Here is a 24,445-nt window from a genome sequence, read left to right on the forward strand (position 1 = left end):
CGACTAGTTCTCCTACTCAATCCTAAAGGCTGCCCTGTCGGGAACATTACCTGTACTGCATGTTAAGACCACGGTCTAATGAAACATCTCCTGAGGAGAAGCCGTGTTCACAGTATGCTGTGAAGATTAACTTTGTTAAAGAGTGTTTGGGAACAACTGCCAAATGCCTGACCAACCCTCAGAGAGCTCCTCTTTATTGCTTATATCTGATGAGCTTGTTGCCTACATGATTTCTACTTATGTCAGTAGAAACTAGCAGTATTCATGAAAATATCAAGCATTTTCTTACCATATTTCAAATGGTGTGGATTGACACTGAGCGGGTCTTGTAACTTCTGGTGTAAATTGACAGGGATTTCAGTGGCAAAATATCATGGCTTGAGGTAATCAGTGCAGCAGGCGTCACTGCTGACACTAGATAGAGATATGATCCTTTGTGCCACTTGATTCGTGTCGTGTTACAAGGGCAGGAATAAAAAGCTGACAGCCTCAGCAGCTGTGCTGGGGGACACAGCCCTTTAGCAGCCCCCGGGAGAAGGAGGAGACCTTCCACCCCAGGGCTGTACAAGCCCCAGCGGGCAAACAGCAGACAAAAGGTTTGTGGGGCACTTGCAGACTTTCTGATCAACAGGAGAAGGGTTGGAAGCGAGGCCAAGTGTCACTGTGGTTTTTAGAAACTTTTTCAGAATTAAAAAAAAGAGGGGGAGCAAAGGGGCAGGAGGATGACATGGCATGGCATTCTTACACCTCTGTCTTCCCAGAGCTAACTTCTGGCTTCGGGGGAAACTGAGGCTCTGCTGGGCTGATAACCACCAGCAAAGGAAAATGACAGGCATCACTCTTCTCAAGTTCCCCAGCCTGGCCAGGGAGTGGGTAGACAGGCATCATCTCAAACATGACCCAGCAAGTAGCCATGCAGCCTGCCCAGCTCTTTCTTCTCGACTTGGAGGTATGGTTCAAGTCAGAGCCCAGTTCTGAAATGTGGCATTTCATCGTTGCGTGGGGCACGTGTTGTCTGCTCCAGTCTAATGCCACAGCCAAAGCACACCAGCTGACGGACCCCAGCCAGGCAGTGAATAACTGAACAACGTTATCAGGCTGGAAAGCATTCATGGTATCCAAAGGGCCTTTGCCCTGTAGATGGTCCCAAGCCAATGCAGTATCAAGCAATCATTCTTCAGGCCCTGTGCCAGTTAGAAATTAAGCTGGAAAGCTGTATTTCCTCAGTTACTGTGTGACAGGGCCGGGCTGCAAGAAAAGCTAAAGTGTGAGGACTGAGGGGTTGCTTGGTTGCAAATGCAGAGGATGGGGCCTTGATTTATGGGCTGTGTGGTACGAGAGGTGGAGGAGGAGAATGAGCATCCACTGAGCCAGGAGAGAGCGCTTCTTAGGTCTGGCAGGCAGCAGCAAACAGCAGCCCTGCAGATTGAAGGTGAAGACCCAGCCTGCTGTTTGTTAATAATGTGCCTGGAAATTTATGTGCAGCCTTGTTTCAAATCAACAAACATACAGGAATGAATGATGGGTACGAAGCTTAGGTCAAAGGAACAACAAAATCCAGAGTAACAGGTGGTAGCAAAGCAGAGCATTATGTACTCAGGACTTCAGCTAATACCATGTGGCATTGTTACACATTATGCAGAGGAAAGATAATTTTTCTATCGGCCAGACTGAGCGGTATCTAGAGAAAATTTGCTATATGATGGAGGACAGCATAGAACAATGAGATTGGGAGGACCATAGGCCTTCAAATTTTATCTGTAAGTACAAGATTTTAATATTAATTGGGTGTATAGAGAAGTATAATCTTTTTTCTGATCAATGTTTTTCTCTTCTCCCTCCTAGTCCTAAAACTGTTTCTATCCCAACAAGGTTGATTTTATAATAGTTTTGCTAGGGAGAAGATGTACTTGTCAATTTAAAAATGAAACTATTTTACAAAACAGGAGGCTAAGAAAGAGGAAGAAGAATCTGTGCTAGTCTAAACATTGAGATCTAGTATTACACAGACCCTGGGTTTCAGTGGAAGGGAACAAAAAACCCCTATCTGTTACGACGTCTTGACTTTCAAACAGAACACGGCCCTGCCAGTCTTCAGAAACCACATAGGAGTGGAAAGGGCAAAGGGATGCCCTGGGTCAGTGTGATCTGATTTAGAAGCTAGCTTGAGCGCTTTCAGGTGAACCGATGCATTCAGTGGGGTAGCAGTCCTCCAGCCACGGTCCAGAGAGCAGCAGGAATTGGCCCCTCAGCTCACCAGTCATGCACAGAATGAGAAATTTGGAAAGCCACCCACCAGGAAAGATGAGGAAGGTCCTGCAAGAGGATCTCTCTCTTCTAGTAGTGATGAGAGTGAGAATATCGCAGAGCCACTGTTCCATGCCATTCCTCTAGGTATTTATAATCTACCACTTTGAGCACTAGGTTCATTACTTAGTTGTAGAAAGGTAAAGGGTAAGGGAACAGAAATGGCTTTTGGAAATCATCTTGGGCTTCTCTTTTTCTAAAGAAGCAACCACGTATTTTTTTTTTCTGTACTAAATCTTACTTCTGAGTTTGATTGTGGAATGATAAGTTTTCTTTGTAGGGAGTCCATGATGCTGCTTCCAAGAAACATGAAGAAAAGCGGAAAAAGGCTTAACCTTTTAAAAAGCAGGAATTGCTTTGAAAATGAAGTTAAAGCTGTCCACTGCATTTTACTGCAGATAAATGAAAAATGCACTCTGGAGGAAAGAAGAAATAAGCAGGACACGGGCAGACTGAGAAAATGCTGTCTAGAAAACCTGTAATACAGAAGTAAATAGGGAGTGACAGCAGCTAACAGAGAGAACAAGGGCTTACAGTGAGACACATGCACCAAAAAAAAAAGGCAATATTCAGATACGTGCTTGTATTTTGTGCCTGCAGGCTGAGAGAAACAGTAGCACCTCTCAAATGTGGCATTTGAAGGATGGTACAGCATTGAAGATGAGCATTTCTAAAAGCTGTGTTTTTCTGAAGACCATGGAAAGATCATCACTATCATAGTGAAAGGGTTAAAATCTGGGAAATGCAGCAGAAGTATGCAGGATCAGATCCACAGGACACCAAGCTTCAGTCTGGATTTGTAGATACTGGTTCTGTCAGGGAATGTACACACTGCAGGGAGCAAGGTGCTAGGACCAAAACAGCCCTGAGGTAGCCGTGATGCTGGAGGCAGTCTGAGCACAGCATGGGGAGCTGCTTCTCCAGATAATGAGCCTGCCTGCAGTTCCACATGGACCATCACAGCTAAACAATTTCCGCTAGCAAAGTCTGCTCATGTGGGCAGCACATCCTCCCTGTTATGTTTCCATTTACACTATGGAAAATCAAAAGTCACAGAGAAAGCCAAAGAATAGCACTGACACGAGGAAAAAAAAAAAAAAGACAAAAAAAAACCCTCAGCAGAGATTCTAGGTAGTGATTTTCAACCTGCAGCCTGTTTTTTTGCAAGAATTGGTCCATGGGATAGGAAAATGCACTCTGCATCTTTAGATTTGGTGCTGTCAGACCTGTCACCTTCATCTGATGATTGAAAGACGGCAGTGTCACAGTATCATTTCAGACAGCTGGCATCTGATTGAGAAGGATTCCTCTGTTAACTGCAAGCCTCCGTGATTCCTCTCAGGCAGTGAGAAAAGGTCTTTAACAGTCTGCCTGTAGCTCACAGGGTTCACAGTAGAAAGATGAAGATCATTTAATGTGTGTTATTTGGGGGGAAAAAAAAATGACAGTCGAGAGAGGATATGCTAACAGTGTCCCATGTAAACAGAAGGAACCTGTTCATTAAACATGGGAAAGATGCTGTGATGGGAAGATCTCTCTAGAGAGCTTCTTCAGACCCAAAGGAGAGCCAGAGAAAAGTCACTGGCAGAGGCTTTCTGAGTTCTGAGCAGCTGTAGTCCTCATGCATGCAAGTGCTCCTTTAACTGGGGTAGGTAGCTAAAGGCTTCAGTACAGCGGATCCCCTCTCTTCTCCACAGAACTGCGTCAACAGAGATTTTTTTTTTTTTGTCCCTGTTGTAGGCATTGTGCCTTCCTGGAGTGTATTCCACATCGCCGCTGATGCACTTTAATTAAGGCAGTTGGCATCACTGGTTTGTACACAGGCAGGATCTCATTTAACCAGCAGCTGAGACATGCAGAGCAGGGAAACATGCATCAAGCTTTGTGTGTGGTGATTAACGGTTTTCACTAGTAATACATCATTTTATCACCTGATTGTTTTTCTAGCTCTTCACCTTTGGTTGGAGAGAAGACATCCGCCCCGGGGAGCCGCTTCACACCAGGAAGTTCTGCTTCGACGCCATTTCGCACAGTAGCCCTGTCACACTGTATGACTGTCACGGGATGAAGGGAAACCAGCACTGGAGCTATCGGAAGGTTGGAGTCACTCTGGGGCACCTCAGAGGTTCAGACTGTCTTGAGCCTATATTCAGTTTAGTGCAGGCTTGTGTTTTCCCATCAGAGAAGTTTTGTTTTAAAATCCACCCCATCGTATTCCAATTTAATTTTGTCATAATCTCTCTAGAGTATGTTCCTTCTGAGCATTCAGCCATTTAGGTCAAATTTAAATGAAAATGGATCTGATCCAGCTCAGAGGGCGTCTGCGTTGGATCTGTTCCCTGAAAGGTGTTTCACCATTCTGGCACTTCAAGATGCTCGTGTCATTTTAACAGAGGCACTGTTGGAAATATTTTCATCCAATGTGACAGCAGCAAGAAATGCTGCTCATGAGTTAAATATTATTATTTTGCTACATTTTAAAGATTACAAGTGGCAGAAAAATCTCCCTAAAAAAAAAAAAAAACACAACTAACCCAACATTAAAAGCACTGCTGTAAGCCCAAAGAAGGCAGGAGTTTATAAACTAAAGATAAGCAGCTTAGACACTGCTTTGATCTGCTAAGTTTCAGCCTGTTTTTATAAATCACTGAAAACAAGAGGTCAAGCTAGAAACTGTCAGAGCTTCGTTTAGGGCAAAAAGTCCTGGTAATGCTGCCAAGTTGTTGTTATTAGGATTTTTTTAAATGGTTAATCAGCAAGTTGCCCTGATTAAAAATTTCACTAATAAACTCTGTATTCCATGCAGGATAAGGACATACATATCTCTGAAGCGCTGAGGATTCCTCTCACACATCCTTCACTTTTCTGTGACCACTGTACCTTGCCCACAACCTTGCTTAAGCTGAGGCCAAAGTGCCAGGAACTGGACTTTGACAGATCAGCCTCAATACTGCTTTCTAGTTTGAAATTATATACGGTGGAAAACTAATTCAGAACCATTAAAAATAGGTTTGCCCCGACCCTTTTTCTGAGTCCCTACTTATTAGCCTGTGCCTTTTTACCCTAGTTTTGTTGCAAGTGGAGATCCACCACAAGATTTTCCAGAAGTCTAATCCCTTTGAAACTGAGATATTACCTGTAATAACGTTAGAACATATGGGCCAGATATTATCATGGCTGTATGGCTGCATATCTGGCTTTATAATGCCATAATAATACCTTCCTGCTTCAAAACCCTTCCAATTTATCTTTTTGCCTACCCAAGCTGCAAGAAAGAAGCTTTCATACCTTTAGCACTTCATTGGTGCTTAATGTAGCCGGTTCATGAGACGAAATGCAGGTCTGGAGCTGCTCATCACCTTTGATGTGGACAGAATACAGCAGATAACTAAAAAAAAAAATACATTTGAAAAAAATACACAGTGTCAGTTCTATTAAATCCTCTGCACAGCTTCATTTTTCATTTCTAGAAGGCTGACAGGGCTGTTATAAAAATTTTCAATAAAAGCCAGGCATTTCCGTCTCAGCAAGAAACACTACAAAATTTTGTTATGATGGAAGTACTGACGCAGTCTTAACTGTAATACCAACCTGACAGCTGATTAGTTTGCATAAACCTTCACATTAAGAAACTGTATTAGAATAATAGAATTACATATATATGGTTTAGTTTTAGTTTGGCTACGCATTAAGTCATTTTTTATTGTTTCATATAGTCTGTTTCCTTAGATACAGTGCAGATTTACATTGAAGATACATAGAATACGGTTATACCAGCAAAATATTAATAATATAATCTTTAGCTAGTTTTGAGAGCATCCTGGCAATAGGATTTATAGTGTTTCCCAAAAAGAAATAAACTGTGCAAGCAGAAAGGATGTTTCTGTTGGTTTAACTGCATCTGTACTAGAGCCCTTCACCTAGAGGACGAAATGCTGCTAAAATTGCACCCTAAATAAATAAGAGTAGTAGTCTGGTTAAGCAAGAAATGCCTCCTTTTAAAAATCAGAGAGCAGGTCAACAACTCTGCTGTGTTCTCTGCAACACATGCTGTAGCTTCCTAATGGTCACATATCCATCTTGCCAACAATTTTTCCAATGCTTTAGGAAAAAGTGTTGTTTGTCAGCATCTTGTAAGATGCTTAATATGAAGCATTTCTTACCATGCTGTTATACTGTTCCTATAAAACTAGAAGATAAGATGTTTTTATTCTTTTAAGGTGAGTCTCTTCTCGTGATCATTTGCATCCTCAAGCCACTCGTAAGGAGAAGTTAGGACTGTGAAGTGATTACGAGGAGCTGCAAATACAGTTTGAAGCCAGGCATTGTTTTAAGATTTTGTATTCCTATAGCATAGAAACCCTAACAACCTGTATTCAGATACTGGCAAATAAATATAGCTTAAATATTTTAGTGGCAAGTAGAGTACATTAATATTTTACTTTGGGTAAGGAGTGCTTTTCTGAAAAAACTTCCCGCATACTTCCGTTACCTGCACTTCATTTCTCATTGCAGTGCAGTCTCAGAACATGCAAACTGGATCCTTTTCAGATGAATGAAACCAAAACTACCAGTAATGAACATATGTCAAAAAACTATTCTTATTCCCATACTGCTAATCACACATATAGCTACATCCAAGAAACTATTTGAAAGTCCAGTAAGTCTATGATATTAAATAATCAGGATTTTTAGGACCAATCCAGACCAGCCAAGTATACCTTTAAGAAATCACTGTAAGAAACATTGGAGTAGAATGAATCCAAGTAATACCATAAACACTAGTGTGGGCTGGAAATAGAATAAAGTGAGTTTAATACTGGGAAAAAAAAAGTGTTGACGCCATAATGGGGCTGTAACAGGAGTGATGTGAGAAATTAGATAGATAAATGTAAATAATATGAAATTATCAGAGATTTGGGACAATAGTGGCTTCCTGAGCTAAAGCCATTTCCTTGACTCTGAGGTTCCTAAGCATGCCACAGAGCCAAAAATCAACTGTGCTTACAAGTTTCCACTCCTCCCAGTGAAGGAATATGCCTTTGGTTTTCAATGCAGCATCATACTGAGTTAATAGGTAATGTATAGGTTCTGATAAGGTATGATTCAATTTATGTGCTCTGGACCCATTTGTAGGGCACGAGTATCCAAGAGGGGTCTGATTTAGTAGGTCTTTAAAAAGGAACAATTGTGCAAAATCAATTTCATTATACCCTGAGCCTAGTGATTATGATAGATGCTGGACTGACAACGTTAAAAACCTTGTGCAGAACAGCGTGGTTTGCTCATACTCTCCTGACAGCTTCAGGGACAAACCAAAAGAGTAAGTTTACTCTTCACACAGTAGGTACATAGATTATTTCCTCAGACAACTGAAGACATGTCATTGTGATAGGGGCTTTTATCGTGTGGACATCTGTCCTGCTGAAACTGCGCTGGCCTACCAACTAATTTTAGATAAGCTACAGCAGCCACCAGCTGATAATGACTTCCAGTTGCTATTGACCTTGGCCATAGTTATAGCAGTGACCTAGAAGAAATGAAAGGCTCTGTGTCTCATTACCAAACCCCTGAACTGTCAAGGCCCATTATCTTATGGAGAAGTTTCTCCTTCTGCAAATAATCTTCAGACTTGCTTTCATGCAGGAGGAAAAAAAAAAAATCACTTTGCTGTTTTCAGATGTTAGAATCTAAGTCTCCACAAGAGCTCTTGTGGCTTCTTAATATTGGTGTAAAGAGGAATTTATATATTTCTCTTGGGAAGTTCTTCTCAGGGATGCTTGCAACTGTTACCCCTTAAAGTCCTGAGCCTGTTTCCATTGAAATCTATAAGAGCAGCAGGCTTTGACCTTAGGTCAGCATAAGCTTGAGATGATAAATGAATAGGCCTTTATGTATGACTAAGTCAGCCAGAAGTTTATCCAGAGTCGTAACTGTGTCCCTGTTCTTAAAAGACACTCTTCATTCCTAATAACCAGACTTTCTAAAAGAAAGCACCAACAATGCTTCACTCAAAAATTGCATCTCCTGGATATTTCTATGAGAAGAATGACCGCCAGCTCTCTTCGGAAAGGCTGGAGTGTTTCTCATAGCACTCATAGCACTGCTTTTTGTGCTGAAGCAGTTTCCTTTCTTCTTGTACCAGCTATCCTATTAAAGCTTCTAGTGTTCCAGCTTTGGCTTCCTAGTAGCATGGCTGACTGTCATGCCCAGCTATAGCACAAGGAAAACCAGATTCCACCTCCTCCAAGGCCCCACAGCAGGCAGGGTGGCCATGGCACAGTCCCTATGTCCTGTTGACTTTGACAGCATCCCTCTGAATTATAGTCTTGTGTGTGTTTACCTACTGTTCTAGGGGAAGGGCAGACGCTGGAGATGAAAACCAGTGTTTGTGAAAGGTGGATGTAACACCATCACCCTCAGCCACAGCACAAGATGCTTTTGACTTTGCTGTGTTGCATATGTTAATATAAAAAAGGGTATTGTACTTTACTAGTGTTTCACATCCCCTGAAATCAATAATTTTTGTCTTAACTAAATTTAAAAAAAAAAAAACAACTTTATTTTTAAAATGGTTTTAAATAGCTGCTATTTCTTGTTGACTTACTGTGTTATATTTGGTTTTGTCTTCATACTTCTGTTTTGAATGCAGGGTATTTTTAGTTCAAGAGAAGTTTCTGTATGGTTGTTGCTCAGCACCCAGAGCACTTTTCTGAGTTTTTAGTCAATTGTAGTTTGTGAAGTAGCTTCTTCCCCTTGCCTCCCCCCCCGCCCCAACCCCGCCCCAAAAAAAAAAAAAACAAAACCGGCAAGCACGCACATCCTGGAGTAGTATTAAAATACTGGCAGGGCATGTGTGGCACAGAGGGGAAAAGCCTGGATGTGGTTTACCAAGAGTAATACAAAATTTATTTCAACAGATACAGGAAATGTGTAGTCCCTGGAAACTATCAAACTGTTTAATCAATCTGTCTCTCTCAAACAGATACCTACATGAACAAAATACATTGAAACTACCCAGCCCACAAATACCAGTTGCCCACCTGGGTAGTTTCTGCTTTACTAACAATTCACAGTCGAGTTACGATTTGCTCAAGTTTTATGAAGTAAAAATTAACAAAACTAATCATCATAAATACCATTTTTAAAGCAACTTAATCCATGCTTGACCTCCCAAAATCTCCCTAGGGAGGTAAAACAGTGTTGGGATTTCTTCTTATTAGGAGAGAGAGTGTATTTCAGTGGCTGGTCTTATTGAGGCCATAGGCAAAGTCTGCATTTCATAGCATGAGAATGGAGATCATCAGTCCTGGGTTTGTCTGTCCATCATGCCACTTCAGTTAATAATTCGTTTTTAACATCTTCCTCAAGTTTAAGAGTATCCATTTTCCAGACAGATTGTTACAGATCGTCCTGCCCAGAAGCACGGTAGAAACTGTCAAAAACAAATCCAAACAAAAAAACCCCACCACCACTTTCCAGGTTCAGACGTTTAAATGGGTTCCAGACAAGCACAGGATATGCAAAGATTATTAAAAGACATTCTATTTTTTTCATTATATTATGTGATTGTTAGTTAAAGACCAGAAGATATCTTCTCATTCTTTCCTGAATCCCCAATTTTGTGAAGGATAATAACCCAAAGGAAAAAACCACTCAGTTCTCTACAGCTTCCTAATAATAGCTGTGGTTATTACACAAGGTTAATGCGCAGAGACCACAAAATCATTTCAGACAGAGCTGTGTTAATCCATGTTCTGTAAAATGAGAGCACTTCCAATGACTTGGCATTTGCTACTTAATTCTATTTTTTTTTCATTCCTGTAGGACAAAACTTTGTTCCATCCGGTAAGCAGCAGCTGCATAGATTGCAACCCAGCCGAGAAGAAGATTTTCATGAACAGATGTGATCCTTTATCTGAAACTCAACAGTGGATTTTTGAACATATTAATATGACTGTTTTAGAAAAATTTAACAGCAAGGCCAGTTCCTAGGGAAAAAAAAAAAACATGAACACACCCAATTACGTACAGACTGCAGTCTACATTTTCGCCAGCATCTGGGTCGAAGGAGTCAGGAATTAAATTTCCTAGATCCAAGAAATCTGTTCTGAGGCTTAAGAAAATGCCACAGCAAGAGCCAGCAGGCTGTCCTTGTGGATGTACAATATCTGAAGAACTTGGCCAAGAGCCTCACCGGATGCTGCTGAGAACTTCAGGCTGAAAATTCCCTTGCTGGTCGAGGGAAAAAAAAAATTGTTTAAAAACTGTTTAAAAGTACTCCAAGTTAATAAAGTAAAACAAAACTCTAGAGTTTCTCAGGTGAAATCCTGCTGTAGTGAGTGGCTCAGAACAGATGCTATAATTCGGGATGGGTATATGGTATGCATGACGGCTACAGGAACCTGAAGAAATCCCAGGTTTTAGAACTAAACGTGCTGGTAGAAGAATAACAATGTCCCAGCACTCCCTAGACAAGATGTATGCTCTGTTGACATTCTCTTAATAAAAGGTTGGGTTAAGCAGGTTTAACCCTCAGAACTGCTGCAATTAATTTTAAATACCTCCCTTTTACATTCCATTCATTACCAAAATAGGAATGGTAGAAATCTTAGGGTCTAGAATTACACTGTAGTGAAGCATGAAATAAACTGTAAGATTTTGCCCTCCCATTTCCCCGCTTCAGGAAAAAAAAAGTAAAGCAATCTAATTTCTATACATGATATATTTGGCAATTGTGATTCAAATCCCATTGTCACACAAGGTGAGATTTTTTTTTTTCAGTGACAAATATAACAGCAGCAGCTGCAGCATAACAGAAGGCTTGCAGACTAGCTGTCTTTTCTAAAGGTAGAATCCTTACCAAAGTCTAAATTACATTGAAAATAGGCTGGGAAAAAAAAAAACATCAGGAGAGTAGGAAATAATTGCATACTGCATGCTGAAGTAGGTTAGTCAAATTAACATTGGTACACTGCCATCACCTAGAAGCGCGTTGACTCCCTGCAGTGCAGCTTAAAAGGTCTTGCAGTGCTCTTGACAGATAGGAGTGGAGAGAAAAATTGACATGAAACTAGCTGGGTGGTTTCAGAGATTTTGAAATCTGTGATGGACATCACATGAATTTTCCAGAGTTAGGAAATGAACTGCATTGTAGATCTCATGATGGAGGAAACGAGAGGGGCAAATGAGTTCAGTGTTACAGTATTTTCGTGCTTTAGACACAGGCACAATTCAGATTAAGACAGAATTCTGTCAAACAGGTGATCATTATGGCCCGTGGTGTCCCTCAGACTCATCAAGCTGTTGGCATGAGAGGCCTCAAATTTTTTTTTTTGGTAGGGAACTATGGTTCCTCTCAGCAGAAAACAGTTAATACTGATGTGTGGAACATAATTGATAGGATTGGGATTTTTCCAGGTAAGAGCAAGTATAAATTTATATCAAGCAAGTATATGGCCTGCTTTTACTTGAAAGATGAATTGACAGATTAAAGCACTGTAAATGCAGATGGATCACATCCTCTAAGAGGTAGTTTTCAGGTTCCAAAAATATCATATGTAATTAAGTTGCTTATTCTGATTGCTGGAGAGGTGGCTGACTAACCAAAATACTGACGTGCAGTCTACCCTGTTTTGAAGGAGCAGGGTGACTGTGTTTTGTTTATTGCTCCTTAAGCTGCGTTTATGCACAAAGAGCACTGATTGCATCCAGAGGATGGTTCTAGTACCAATAACTATGTGCTGTTTTATGGCAGCACCTTGTAGTTGTAGATTAAGACCCAAAATTGTAGGTCATAGGAACTTTTTAGGAGGGGAATGAGATCCTGTAGCATTCAGGATGCATGCACTTGGAAAATTGTGAAATGCATCCATACATCGAGCAATTGCTGCAAGTTAGTGAAGAGATCTTTCAAATAATCTGAAAGAAATGTGTCTGTAGAGTTAGACTTTAATTTTATGATTTTTAAAATAGGTCAGCTTGTTTTGGTATTGTTTAAATTTAGTTTGAAGATACAGTGCACTCAGGAACAGAAGCAGTAAAGCTGCTGTGTAAGGGTACTTCAGATTTGTTTAGCTATCAGGAGACAGAACAAGACCGGGCCCTGCAGACTGCCAGCCTTCTCAGGTGCAGTGCTTGTAGCATCATTTGTTTGCAGCCTGAACACGGAGAAAGAGAGTTTGGAAAAAGAAGAAAATGGCTGCCTAAAATGTAAATACAGCCCTCAAGCTGCTGGTTGTAACCGGCCCCAAAGCGTCCAAGTCCTGGAAGCAACACAGTATGCTCAAAATAGAGACAAAGGAGAATTGCTAAATTAGCTCAGCAATTTATGTTATGCACAGATCGGTAGGGTTGTATCATTCAGTGTCTGAGTGCACCTCAGTGGTCTGATTTTGAAACGTCTAATGGGAACTAGGCTGCTGTTGGGACAAAGAGCTTCTATGTCTTTTACATCCCTCGTTGAGTAATATTGCACAGCATCTTGTGCTGCCAAAGGAAACCTTGCCCTTAATCTCAGCTGGATGCTAATTGTAAGATCTAGCAGTCCTTGTCAGAAAACAATCCTCATAACTAGTATTCAGATGTTCTAAGGGAAAAAAAAATATGATCTACATAATCTTTTCAGGTTTTATAGGCAAAATATAAGAAAAATGTATTTGAGTTTGTTGTGGATCAGCAGTAAGCACTTGTTGATAAATCTGGAAATATAAAGGTTAAATGAAGGTCCATATCTTGAGGAAAGTTTAATAAGAATTTGCTACAGTGCAGCGTAGAAACACAGACATGTATGTGTATATACACATTTGTATATGTGGCCAATGCAAAAGGATAGATGGAGGAGAGAGTTTCTTTTCACTTCATGGGCTGATCTTTCAAATATTTAGTATAACCAGAACTGCACATAGAAAAAAAAAAAAAATAGGACATATTGGACTAATGGTGAAAACCATTATGTCACTGTTTTCAGCTTAAGCAAATTTCTCTTTTTTAAAAATCGAGACAAAAAAAACTAGTGTGCAGCTTCGCCACGACCAACTGTAATCTTCCTGCTTTGGGTGTAAGGTGGCCCTAGGGACAGTGTGCTTCAGAGCTGTGCTCCAATAATGTTTGGGATGATGGATTCGCCAAATGGTAATGACTTGCTAAGCACAGGACTCCTTCAACAGAAAGTTTTATTAATAATAAATGATAATCCCTACCTCTAAATTAAATTCTGCCTTGGGTGTTCTCCAAAGCTTTCCACTGATAATAGCATTTCATGACTAATTTAACACTCAGAATTTCTTTAAGTCTTCCTACAAGCATATCTTTTCCACCCAACAACTTGATAGGATGGACAGATATATCTTCCTCTCATATTTCACCAGGAGCATTTTGCTTTAATATGCATTTCTCCAAAAGGCTATGAAGTTTCTTCACAGATTTTTTTTTTTTATACCAGATAGTTCTGAATATATTTTGAATCTAGTGCACAGGTAGCATTAACTGATGTGGGCTCATCATTTCAGTGGAGATATGCTAATCTGCCGCAACTGATGACTTGCTTCAGGTTTTTTCAATTAATTATTTTATGGCTGAGAAGCCTTTAATCAACATGCCTGAAAAGAAGATCTTTATATCTTAGGAGTTCATCAACACCTACCCTAAACTTTTTCTATTTAAGATTATCTGATTCTTTTTTGTGTGTGTGGCCATGAAAGCACTGCCATGGGAGAGAGCAACTGGAAAAGCTGGAATAAACACCAAGTGCAACTAAAACGCTAAAATCATATGTTTTTTCCTGCATATATTCCAAAATCTAAACTAAACAGAAGACTTAGGGGAGAGGGCTTGAAGGAGAGGAGGAGCTGGGAAACAAAGCGTTTCGCGTGTCGGAGAGCAGCCATGCTGCAGAGGCACGACAAGACTTCAGTGCTCATTGGGTACAGTCTTATTTCAGAAAAAAAAAAAAAAGAGATTGCTTTAGAAAAAATGTTTCTGCAACATCATGGATATTTTAATGATATCATGCATACTTCCTGGCTGTTACCAGTTTATGAATAAATAGTCTGGAGCTGCTGAATTTTGTCTTCCTCATGATAAAGATAGACTAAGCTGGAAAGGAAGCTGACAAGCACTTAACAATCTTTGATTACTGGCAATTTAGCAGGCATCGATGTCTCCATGACCTCAGTGAAATAGAATGCCACACATGATCATATGAGAAATATATATAAATAGCTTGACCAAATTGATTTGATGGCTTGCACCTCTGTAAGATGTCACCTTTGCTTAAAAAAAAAAAAAAAATCATCATAATGAGAATTCATTTGCATTTTTGCTGGTAACTTCTGCAAGGGACTGAGCAAGTGGGACCCGTTTAACCTACCCAGACGGATTGGGCATGGAGCATTTTAGGAAGGTAGTATTGGGAGGCTTTCAACAGGGCTGCCACCATGGATGTATCCATTTTCTATTTAAAAGGCATCAATCTTTAATGCTGATAGCCCAGTGTTTTTCAGAGAACACAAAAAAAAATTAATATGATAGTGGATTTATTTTTGGTTTTTAATCCATCAAGGTTGTTAGGGAAACCATTTCAAAACCCTTGAAAACAAACAAAAAAGCTGATCAGAAGTAGCTTTTTTTTTATAGCTAGTATTAGGCATTTAAAGTTCATTAATTAATTTGTTTAACTCCCTTCCAAGTCTCGTCTATATATCCTCTTAGAAAGAGCAGAAGGGTCCAAGAGTGCTTTTACATAAGATTTTTAAGATCTTGCCCTATCTGAAATAAAATTTCAAAAGACTTTTTAAAAAATAGCAGGAAATAAGCCAAAAGGTAAAAAAAAAAAAAAAAAAAAAGAAAAAGGAAAAATATCTACCTATTATGTCTACTGTACTAAGAGATTTCACTAAACTTCTTGCTCTAAAATAATATTCATTGATTGGAAAGTTTTAGATTAACAAGTAATTTACTTTAGTAATCTTCAGTGTGTATTGCTTTCTAGATAAGTTTTTTACTCTTAAAAAGAAATCAAATCTGTATAGTTAGTTGCTGACAGGGTTTTTTTTTTAACCACATGTAATATATAAATCTGTCTTAGAGATCTCCTGTAACCTCATATTTCCTTATAATAATTCTGAATGCACTGAACTGAAGAAAATCTAAACAGAGGCAAAAACTATCTAAGAAACCTGTGTAAAAACAAACAAATGAGAGACGATCAGAAAAGTGCATCACATTTCCTGAAAGCTTCAGCAGCATTCAGAAAATACATTTGCTCTGTGCAGTGGCTTTCTACTCTTTCCGTGTATCGTTAAGACTGCTGAAGCAGGACTTCTGAAAATGATGTGCTGTCATTTGACACAGTAGATGGACAGTGTGGTGACAGAGGAAAAAAAAATCACTTTCAAGGAACAGTTTCTGAAAAAAAAATTGCATTCAGGCATTGCAGTCTGGTATGCCTTAAGAATCTTAGCTATTTGTAAGGTTCCTAGTATCTTAGTATTTTTGTCCTTTTTTTACAGGACCTGGTAATGCAGTAGGTGCTTCAGTAGCCGTTATGAAAACAGTGCAGGCAACGGGGGAACAAAGAGGACGTGGGTTAAACCAACAAGAATTTGTGGTTACCTAGAGGTGTCATGTCCACAGCACTGTCAAGCGGGTTAATTATACACAAAGAGAAATCTCCTGCTTTTGTGTGGCCATTGCAGTAGGTGCCCAGCTCTAGGGAGTATATGAATGAGAAGGAGCCATGGAGAGTGGGCCAGCAGGAAGGCCCACACCCAGCAGAAGATGCAGAAAAAAGTCACAATGACCCGTTTTGGAGAAGCAGATGGATAGGGCGTTGAGGCAGATATCACAGACAGTGTAAGGGGTGTGAGGGGACCTGCAGTGTGGTAGTCTCGTGAGTGGTGCTATCTAAAAAGCATTAAGACATAGGAAATGAAAACTTGGTCCTCATTAACCTTAGCCCTTATTAACCTAACGCTTTGTCAAAGTATTAGTTGATTTAATTCAGTTAATCCTTCACCTTTCCCAGTTAAATTACTCAAGCTGGAAGCAGTCACAGCCCAAGCAAATTTCTGTTGACCAGCTTGGAGCATCTAATTGGCACAAAACACCACTAGGCACAGTTTAGTAAAAAAAAAAAACCCAACTGGCACCAGAACTAAAACAGTATTATCAGCCTGAAAGATCTGTAGGCCCCTGGCATCCCTGTGTGAAAAAAAAAAATGTTTCCCTTCCCTAAAGGAGTGATTGATGGTAATGATCCTAGATTAAGAAGATCAGGAGTCATGAGCTTGCGCAGAGGTGAAAGGCCAAATGGTGAGATTAGGAGATGGCAGTTTAATTGAGAAGAGAAGGAGGAAATAGGTGGTAAATGGGAAGAAGCAGGAATCGGGTTTATTTCTGGATATGAAGGAAGCCTGACCTACAAAGGTCAGCCACTGATAATTTTGGATTCCTCTTCATACCAGGGTTTATGTGTTTATTTTCATCACAAACACTCAGGAATTACAAGGCAATCAGTTCCATCTCCTCTTGCAAAGGACTTAAATTTAGAGTAAAGAGAACTGCATGATCTGAAATGTATTGATCATTGAATACATGAGCGCAACTAGAGCAAAGCTTTGCTGGACACCAAGCCAAGGTATGTATGTTCCTTCCTGAGGATACGTTGTGGACAGTGTGTAGCAGCACAACATTATGGTCACTGTGTTACCTCAGATTGATATTTTGTTGCATGTCAGGTTTTTTGAAAGAGGAAAAGTGTTTAGCTAAGTTTGCCAGGAAATGTCAACCCAGATCAGTACAAAGTAGCTCTGCCTACTCCCTATGTGGATCAAGACAAAGCATGTTTCTCTTCAGACATCACATACAGCGCTTAAAAAAAAAAGAACAGTGTAGCTCTGCTTTCGTGACTCCTTGCAGTGTTCACCTCTTTTTACCCATTTAAGTTATTTTCTTTATTCTTTTTTCCTATTTGCTGTTTCTTGCCTTCTACTGGCTCCCCAGTCTGCAGGATTCTGCCAGAATGCTGGTCCTCTTTCTTCCCTCCTTTCTGGTTTACACCGAGAGGTGTTTCTGCTGTTGCAGATCCGTTCCTCAAGATAAGAATGACTAAAGCTGCTTTCATCTTGCATTGGCAGAGCCACAAGCCCTTCTGCCTGGGGTACTTTGCTTGCTGCAGCCTGTGCTAGCAGAGGGGTAGAGAGGAGAAAGGCACCTGAGGAGAAGGGAGAGGTTCTGTCCTTATGGGTCAGTCCCACCACAGATTTTGCCGATGGTAGAGATATAGGTCATAGCACAGACAGACAAACATCTTTGAGGGAGAAAATTGCATTGGTCATCTATTTTCTCACCCATCTTCAAAATTCAGTGCTACGCAGCGAGGGGAATACGTAAAAACAGAAGCATCTTACTCAGCAGATGTACTTAACAAATGTTTAGCAGCAGCTGAACTTAACCTTGGCAAGTGGGTTTTAACTTGTGAATATCCTTATTGAGCTAATGTAGATACAAGAAACGGAGTTAAAATTATGTTAAAATGTGGTTCGTATAAGCCACCAAGGGGTTATAACAACTTTAACTGAAGGCATTATTTCAGATCTGAAATGGACATGTAATCTCTGATGAATACATGATACAGGTTAATGCCTAGTCAAGCTGCAGAGAGTCAGAAAGGCTTTTTTTGCAAAACCCCAAAAAGAGAGAGACTGTCCACTGTGCAGCAGCTTTTGCTCTCAGCTGTACAGGGCTCCAGTTTATTCCCCAGTATGTCAGCAAAGCCAATATCTATAAAAAGATGTCCCCATGATTCTCATTATCAGAGCGCCCTTTCATTTGTTTCCAATTTGTTTTTATACACTTCCAGAGTCATTTATTTGTAACCAGGACACATGGAAAGAAGCTGTACCCCGTCCCTTCACTAAAGGTGTTCCTAGGAAATCAGAGTACCAGTGTGAAGCCTGTAGAAACACACTGCTAAAAGGATTGTCAGCCAAGGAAGAGGGGTTTTGTACAGAGGAAAAATAAGCCCCCCTAAAGTTTGTTGTCCTTTATTCCTGTCATGTCAGCCTCCAAATTGCAGCTACTGCTCTACATCTAAAGGTATCATGGTAATCTACACCTGAAAGGATAATGATGCTTCATCAGGGCACTGCTGCCAGTTTTCCATACAAGTCTGCACCCTGGCTACATAAACCTGATCTCTGGCATTGGGAGTCTTTCTCCATGGTTGCTGTCGCTGCAAGGGCCACACTCCTCCTGACTTTGGACTGACCTGTAGTTTTCCACTTCAAATTCTGTTAGCAGAAATAGCTCGGTATTGACCAGCTTTTCAGACGATCTGGTCCGTTGCACATCTCGTAACGCTTCACAGCAGTCCAGCCCACATAGAGACACACACACAATTTACCAAGCATTAGGTGGCAAAACAGAAAATTGTGGTCCCTTTTGAGCCTCTGAGACACTTCTATTTATCAACTACCCTTTCTGATGGTCAGAGTGTTTTCCAGGCATCTCTGTCAATAAACATCCTTTCCTGCAAATATCCTGCAAAATATCCATTTCTCTTACTTTTCTGAGAGTCTGGAATTACAGCCTTCACTCGCTTATGTTAAACAACATTCAGGATAAAACATTCCCTGGTAATTCAACTATTATAAACTATTTTTAAAGGGCCAAGAAAAGCTGGAGACAACTTTGTGTAACCTCTCCCCAAGGTGCTAGTAGGCAAGACAGCCAGGGATGAGCTGGGCTGATAGGCAGCTAGTAGAGCTCAATCAACAAGTAAGACAGAGTTGTCTAATTTTCTGGGAATTAAGGTAAAATTCTTTGGTTGTTGTAATTTAGGAAATATAGCTCTCTGGAAAAATGGGGGAAAATATTTTCAGGTGTGTGCGTTTGAAGTATTATACAATAGACTACAATTATTTATATACACGTTATAATAAGTAAAAGGAAAGCATACACTTGTAGTGCTGACTAGTCTGAGATAGTTGGGTTAGATGTTATTAAACAACAGCTATAGAAGCTTTGACCAACTTACTGATGCATTAAAATAACGTTTTCAAGACATGCTTAAAGAATTTACAGAGAGCACATGCCTGTAAATTACCAGACTGTAATTAAGAAGCTGAACTATGGAATAAAAATTGTACACCTGTCCTATTTTACATTTGGATGTATTACGTGACGGAATACAAAGAAAAGATTGCTGAAGTACAGTTTTAAAAAAAAAAATACCATGATCTGAATGAATAAATACCTCTCAGAAGCTACAGCATTAATGTTTCAATCTGTTTTACGTGTACTGCTGCTAAAATAACACGCTGTGTCTGTAGGCAAAGGACGGGACAAGCCCAACCAGCTGCGGGGCTGCCCAGGGCCATACGGCTGCTTGCTGTTCCCACAGCGCCCGGCCACACCGGCTGTGTCATATTAACAGAAAGATAAACCAAAGCCATCTTCTCCAATGAAGAGCAGTGTTAGCTCTGGCAATACCAGAACTTATATCTCGAACAACCACTTAAATAAGAGGCAAATACAAAAGTGAGTACAAGGCAGTCATACACACACAATCGTCCTCAAGTGACAAGTAAGGAAGCATAGGAAAAGTTGGTGAGGACTTGATTCCATTAAAAAGTCATGTAAGTAGAGATTTATTTGTCCACCTTCCACACCAAAAAAAAAAAACCCCACCCAAACCCCACACTAAAAATTCCAAACACCACTGGTTCTCCTCCTATCTACAACTGATAAGCTATAAAATACCTCATCTTCCTAAGCAGGATTTTCTTACTGAAAGTGTGTACTCAAACTGCAGACATTTAGGAATCAAACGGGAACAGCAAGAGTCGATCAATCATCTTCAAAGACTAGGGAAGAAAGGGTTGCTTATTACCTATTGCTTTCTTTAAATATAAAGGAATAATTTTTCTTTATTTATTTGCATCTCTTTAAGCCCTATAATTGAATTTTATGCATACCTATACACTTCAGTTCTTCAGTGCTGTACCTCTACAGTAAAACTTCTAATCTAAATTAGTTGGTTAAATTCATCCCTGACATCCATTTAACTGGACACAATCTAGTTTTTATTTAGTCAGGCAGCTTTCTGAGGGAACAGTTAAAGTGAACATCGCTTCTGAAGACCTCTGAACGTCAGAAGTAACAAAAATAAGAAAACTATGCACTGAAAATACATGACACTTCCTTGTCTAGAGAGCTTAAAAGGGTGATGTAGTCAAATGCAAGCTGAAGGCATCCTCAGCTGAAAAAAAAAAAAAAAAAAAAAAAACTATTATTTTCCGCCTAAACTTTCTACCTAAACTGTTTGGGACTAATTCCTTACAGGCAGTTCCACTAATCAAACCTTGGTAGATATCATTCCAGAATGATAATAAACTGAAAAGGTGATTACAACAACAAAACAAAACAAAAGTGAGGGGGATTTTATGAATAACAAAAACTCCTAACAAGGATGGAGTAATTAATGTTACAGGCACTACCCTTGGCAAGGGAACAACTAGGAAAAAAGAAAATTGTTATTAAAAGAACAATAAAGTGCTTTAGTTACATCAAAAACAATTAGGCATTAGTTTTAACATAGCCTAAAGTTAAACACAGAGGATTCTCTCATTAGCCTCACTTAAAGTCCACAGCCTGGAGAAAGCACCATGTATAAAGAAACTGGAGAGCCTTGTGTGAATTGTGTATCAATTATCCAATTACCTTTGATAACATCAGGTGCAAACCTTCAAGGAAAAAGCTTTAAAGAGCTTTTGCAGGTAAGGATACATCGGGGAGTAATAAAACCTGAAGTGGGGAGAGAAAGAAAGGAGAAGTGACTGCATCTTATTCTGGAGTGAGCAGCTTGTTGGGATTGCAGGGACAAGCAAGGGACAGGAGTTATGCAGCAGTTACTGGTGCACGTTTATCAACTCAGAAGACAACATTTCAGTATGGGAAGAGGGACAAGGAGGCTAAGTGGGTTTCTGCTTTGACTGTGCTTTTTTTGTTTCAAGGCTGAGGTGCTGCCACATGTATTCCTGCTGGCCTGGAAGCAGAGGAGCATCCAAGCCTGGTTCTACCTCCTCACCTCCCTCCCTGCTCTGTGATGCCCATGGATGGGGAAGGGTGAGGACACTTTATGATTCTCCTGGCTGGGCACCTCCCTGTGCAGCAAGGAGACTGCTCTGACAGAGGAGGTCAATGGCAGCTACAGCATCTCAGCCCTCAGATACAGCTCCACATTAGGTGTTTGGAAGCACTTGCAGAGTGCAGCCTCCATGGCCTGAAATTCTATCATGGAAAACCTATGATGCCACCAGCTCGTGCAGGAGCTCTGTGCATTTGCTACCTGTTAGCTCAATCCTGACATCCCTGCTTCTCTGACTGGTAATTCCCTGCGTGAGTGAGAGACGTGCTGCCTGCCTGTGCAATTGGTAGTGCTGTGAGCTCTGCTCAACAAACTGGGCCCAGCCAGGTGGGAAGGAGATGGGTGGGTATCCTCCTTGGTTTTGAAGGGGGATTGTAGTGACCTCTTCAGCTGGAGGCCTTGGGGAGTAGAAGCAGAAGAGGGTATCTGGTGGGGTGTTTGCATTTGGGTTACTCTAGGTAGACACTGTATCTGGATTACTTGGTTGTCCTTATCTCCTTAGTACTTCCCAGAACATAAATCAAGAGCAGGAAACCTGTCATCAGTAGGCATCCCCCCAGGTGGGCCTCCTTAGGCCACTCCACATGCTTCAGGTAACCCAGGAGGGTCTGTGCTGGCACTAGCAGTGCTACCAGGGCAGGGGGCTTCAGTCAGGGGAGGGGGTGGGGACCTGCTGTCACCTGCACAATCCCATGTCTCCCAGCTTCTCACCAATCCCACACAGCAACAGACCATACCGAAGGGTATATAAAGCCTTTTCAGATTCACTCTCAGGTTTTTATGAGCTGTTTTGCTTCAGGAGCTCCTGTTTGTACCTCGTGATCTGTGAACAGCTGTGGCACCACCATTTTCATGCCAAGAAACCTGCATTTGCAGCCTTCTGGGAAGATATGACCCTGACTGTCTAAGTGCTGGGACACACAACTGAAAGGAGACCATGCCAACCCGAAATCAGGTCAGTGACTAAACTACTCAACGTTGGCAAGTCAAGTGCCAGTACCATAAGGGAGTTTGTGAAGTCACTTGCAGTTGTTGCTTAGGCCTGAGAGCAAGGATCATATATTTAACTGTTTCTGAAATAGCAGCTGGGATAGGGAGAAAACGTGGGGAGATAGGGGTGGTTGGGAAGATAAAATTGCAGTGTGATCCAGTGAGAATGCAGATGGCTTTTGCTGCTAAAAGCTTATGAATGTGGTACCAGCGAGGGATGCTGGCTGACTGGCACACAGGTCTTGAATAACCGTGGATGGGTGACGTGGCTTGGCCTAGGCAAGCTACAGGATGGGGGAAAAAAGGGTAGCTTTATGTGTGTGACCTGGCAGTGTATCTAGCAAAATGTGATGCTGTGTGGCAGGTTAGCAAGCATTTCTCATGTAGTTTTTTTGTGCATGTAATTAGAAGAGAGTTTAGTACTTTGTTAAAAGCTTTGAGTACGATGTCCTGCCCCTTCCCTCTTTCTGACATAGCTTTTGCATTAAGAAATGCAAAGTACTAGAAGAGCAGGTGTTGGCTGAGGAGCTACCGCATTCCAACTTCCAACAAATGAAAAGCAAAACCTGGAAATATTGTGTCCTTTCTGCTAGCTGCTTTTGGTATAGGGGATGTTAGTGAACTTTTTTCCCATGCAAAAAAATCTTTCTCTTGCACTAGTCTTTCTTCAGAGCCATTACTGAGACAATCTTCAGCTGGCTGACTCTTTAAAGGCTGAAGCTGTTGTGATTCTCAGGACAGACTTGTCAATGCATGTGTGATGAAATTAAGGAAAGTCAGGCCATGAATAAGGTCAATAATATTTTCAGTTCCCCTGAGAGCTTCCATCAAAGTAAACCTAGAGTAAAATATTTCCCCTTTGAAGCACGTTTGAAGCAAGGTGAACGAAACATTTTTCTATCATTTGCCTGCCACTATATTCTTTACTTGGTGGCTGAGCACAGTGGTTGGCATATGCAAATATTACAGCTCATTTTTAAAAAAAAAAAGCTTAAGTGTTATATCAGTAATAAAGAAAACAGTTTGCATCTCAGATGAAGAGACAACAATATATCGCAAAATATTTACTCTACGCAGAAGAGCAGCAATTTACAGACAATTTAACATCAGTTTAAGACTTTTTTTTTTTGTCAGTATGTGTATACATTTAAAGCTTACAGCTTTGGTTTTAACTAAGGCTTTCGTTGGTATGCTAAGTAATTTTCTTTAAGGAAAAGGATTAGATCTGGTATCTTTGAATTTATATTCTTCCAAAAGCAGTAACAATTTAGATCTGAGTTTCATAGCATGTTTCATGTAAGGCATATCTAGCTTCTTGTGGAGTTTGTTTTTAGATTTTTTTTTTTAATAGATCATAGCTTTTATTTGCTTTTCTGGAGAGGGTTAATATAAGCTCATAAGTGTTCAGCTTCTAAGCAAGACAGAAAGCCTAACCTCTTCACCTTTGTTAGTTTAGTGGTCTTAGACCTTTCACCAAACAGGAACATGGAGGATGGATCTTAGTTCTTCTCTTTCTTTCTAACTCTCAGGGTGAGGGGGGGAGGGATGGGTATCTTTATCTCATTGATCGGCTGAAGGAAAAAAACAAACCTCCCCATGCCATCTATTTTGTTCAAAGATCATATAGAGGTAATGACAAGTGAGGGGAGGAGGGGGCAGGGTGCAGGAGAGGATAGGGAGAGCCCGGTTAATGCATAGCCCTGGGCAAACTTGCAGCCCCTTCGTCTCGCTGTGCAGCGTGAGCAGAGTGAACTGGCATAATGGAGTTTTGTACTGCCGTCATCAGAGTGCATCTGGTCCCAAAAGTGTATTGCAGGCTTCCCTTTAAGCTTTATTGATTGTGCTTTATTGATTGTGCAAGGAGCGAGTATTAGCCTACTTGCATGGAGACGTTCCCGTAAGTAAAGCCAAACCCCAGCAAAGACGCTTGAGCTCCAGGGTGCCAGACGGTTTGTGAATCTGCAGCCTCTCACGTGGTGGGGGCGAGGAGTTCTGCTA

General features: G+C 40.7%; 2 protein-coding genes across 2 annotated transcripts in view; one reads left to right on the top strand and one right to left on the bottom strand.

Moving 5' to 3' along the window:
- The window catches only part of GALNTL6 (polypeptide N-acetylgalactosaminyltransferase like 6), a 487,857-nt gene extending 477,239 nt beyond the window's left edge, over positions 1-10,618 (top strand). The window contains exons 11-12 of the mRNA XM_086746397.1: positions 4,255-4,404; positions 10,135-10,618. Coding sequence (XP_086602523.1) covers positions 4,255-4,404; positions 10,135-10,302 — 318 coding nt within the window. The 3' untranslated portion in view covers positions 10,303-10,618. The remainder of the gene's footprint in view (positions 1-4,254; positions 4,405-10,134) is intronic.
- Positions 1-24,445, bottom strand: part of SCRG1 (stimulator of chondrogenesis 1) — a 780,146-nt gene that overhangs the window by 621,226 nt on the left and 134,475 nt on the right. The gene's annotated exons all lie outside the window — the stretch shown is intronic.

Source organism: Chlamydotis macqueenii, chromosome 4 (genome assembly GCF_036417535.1).
Source record: "Chlamydotis macqueenii isolate bChlMac1 chromosome 4, bChlMac1.mat, whole genome shotgun sequence".
Lineage (NCBI taxonomy): Eukaryota > Metazoa > Chordata > Aves > Otidiformes > Otididae > Chlamydotis > Chlamydotis macqueenii.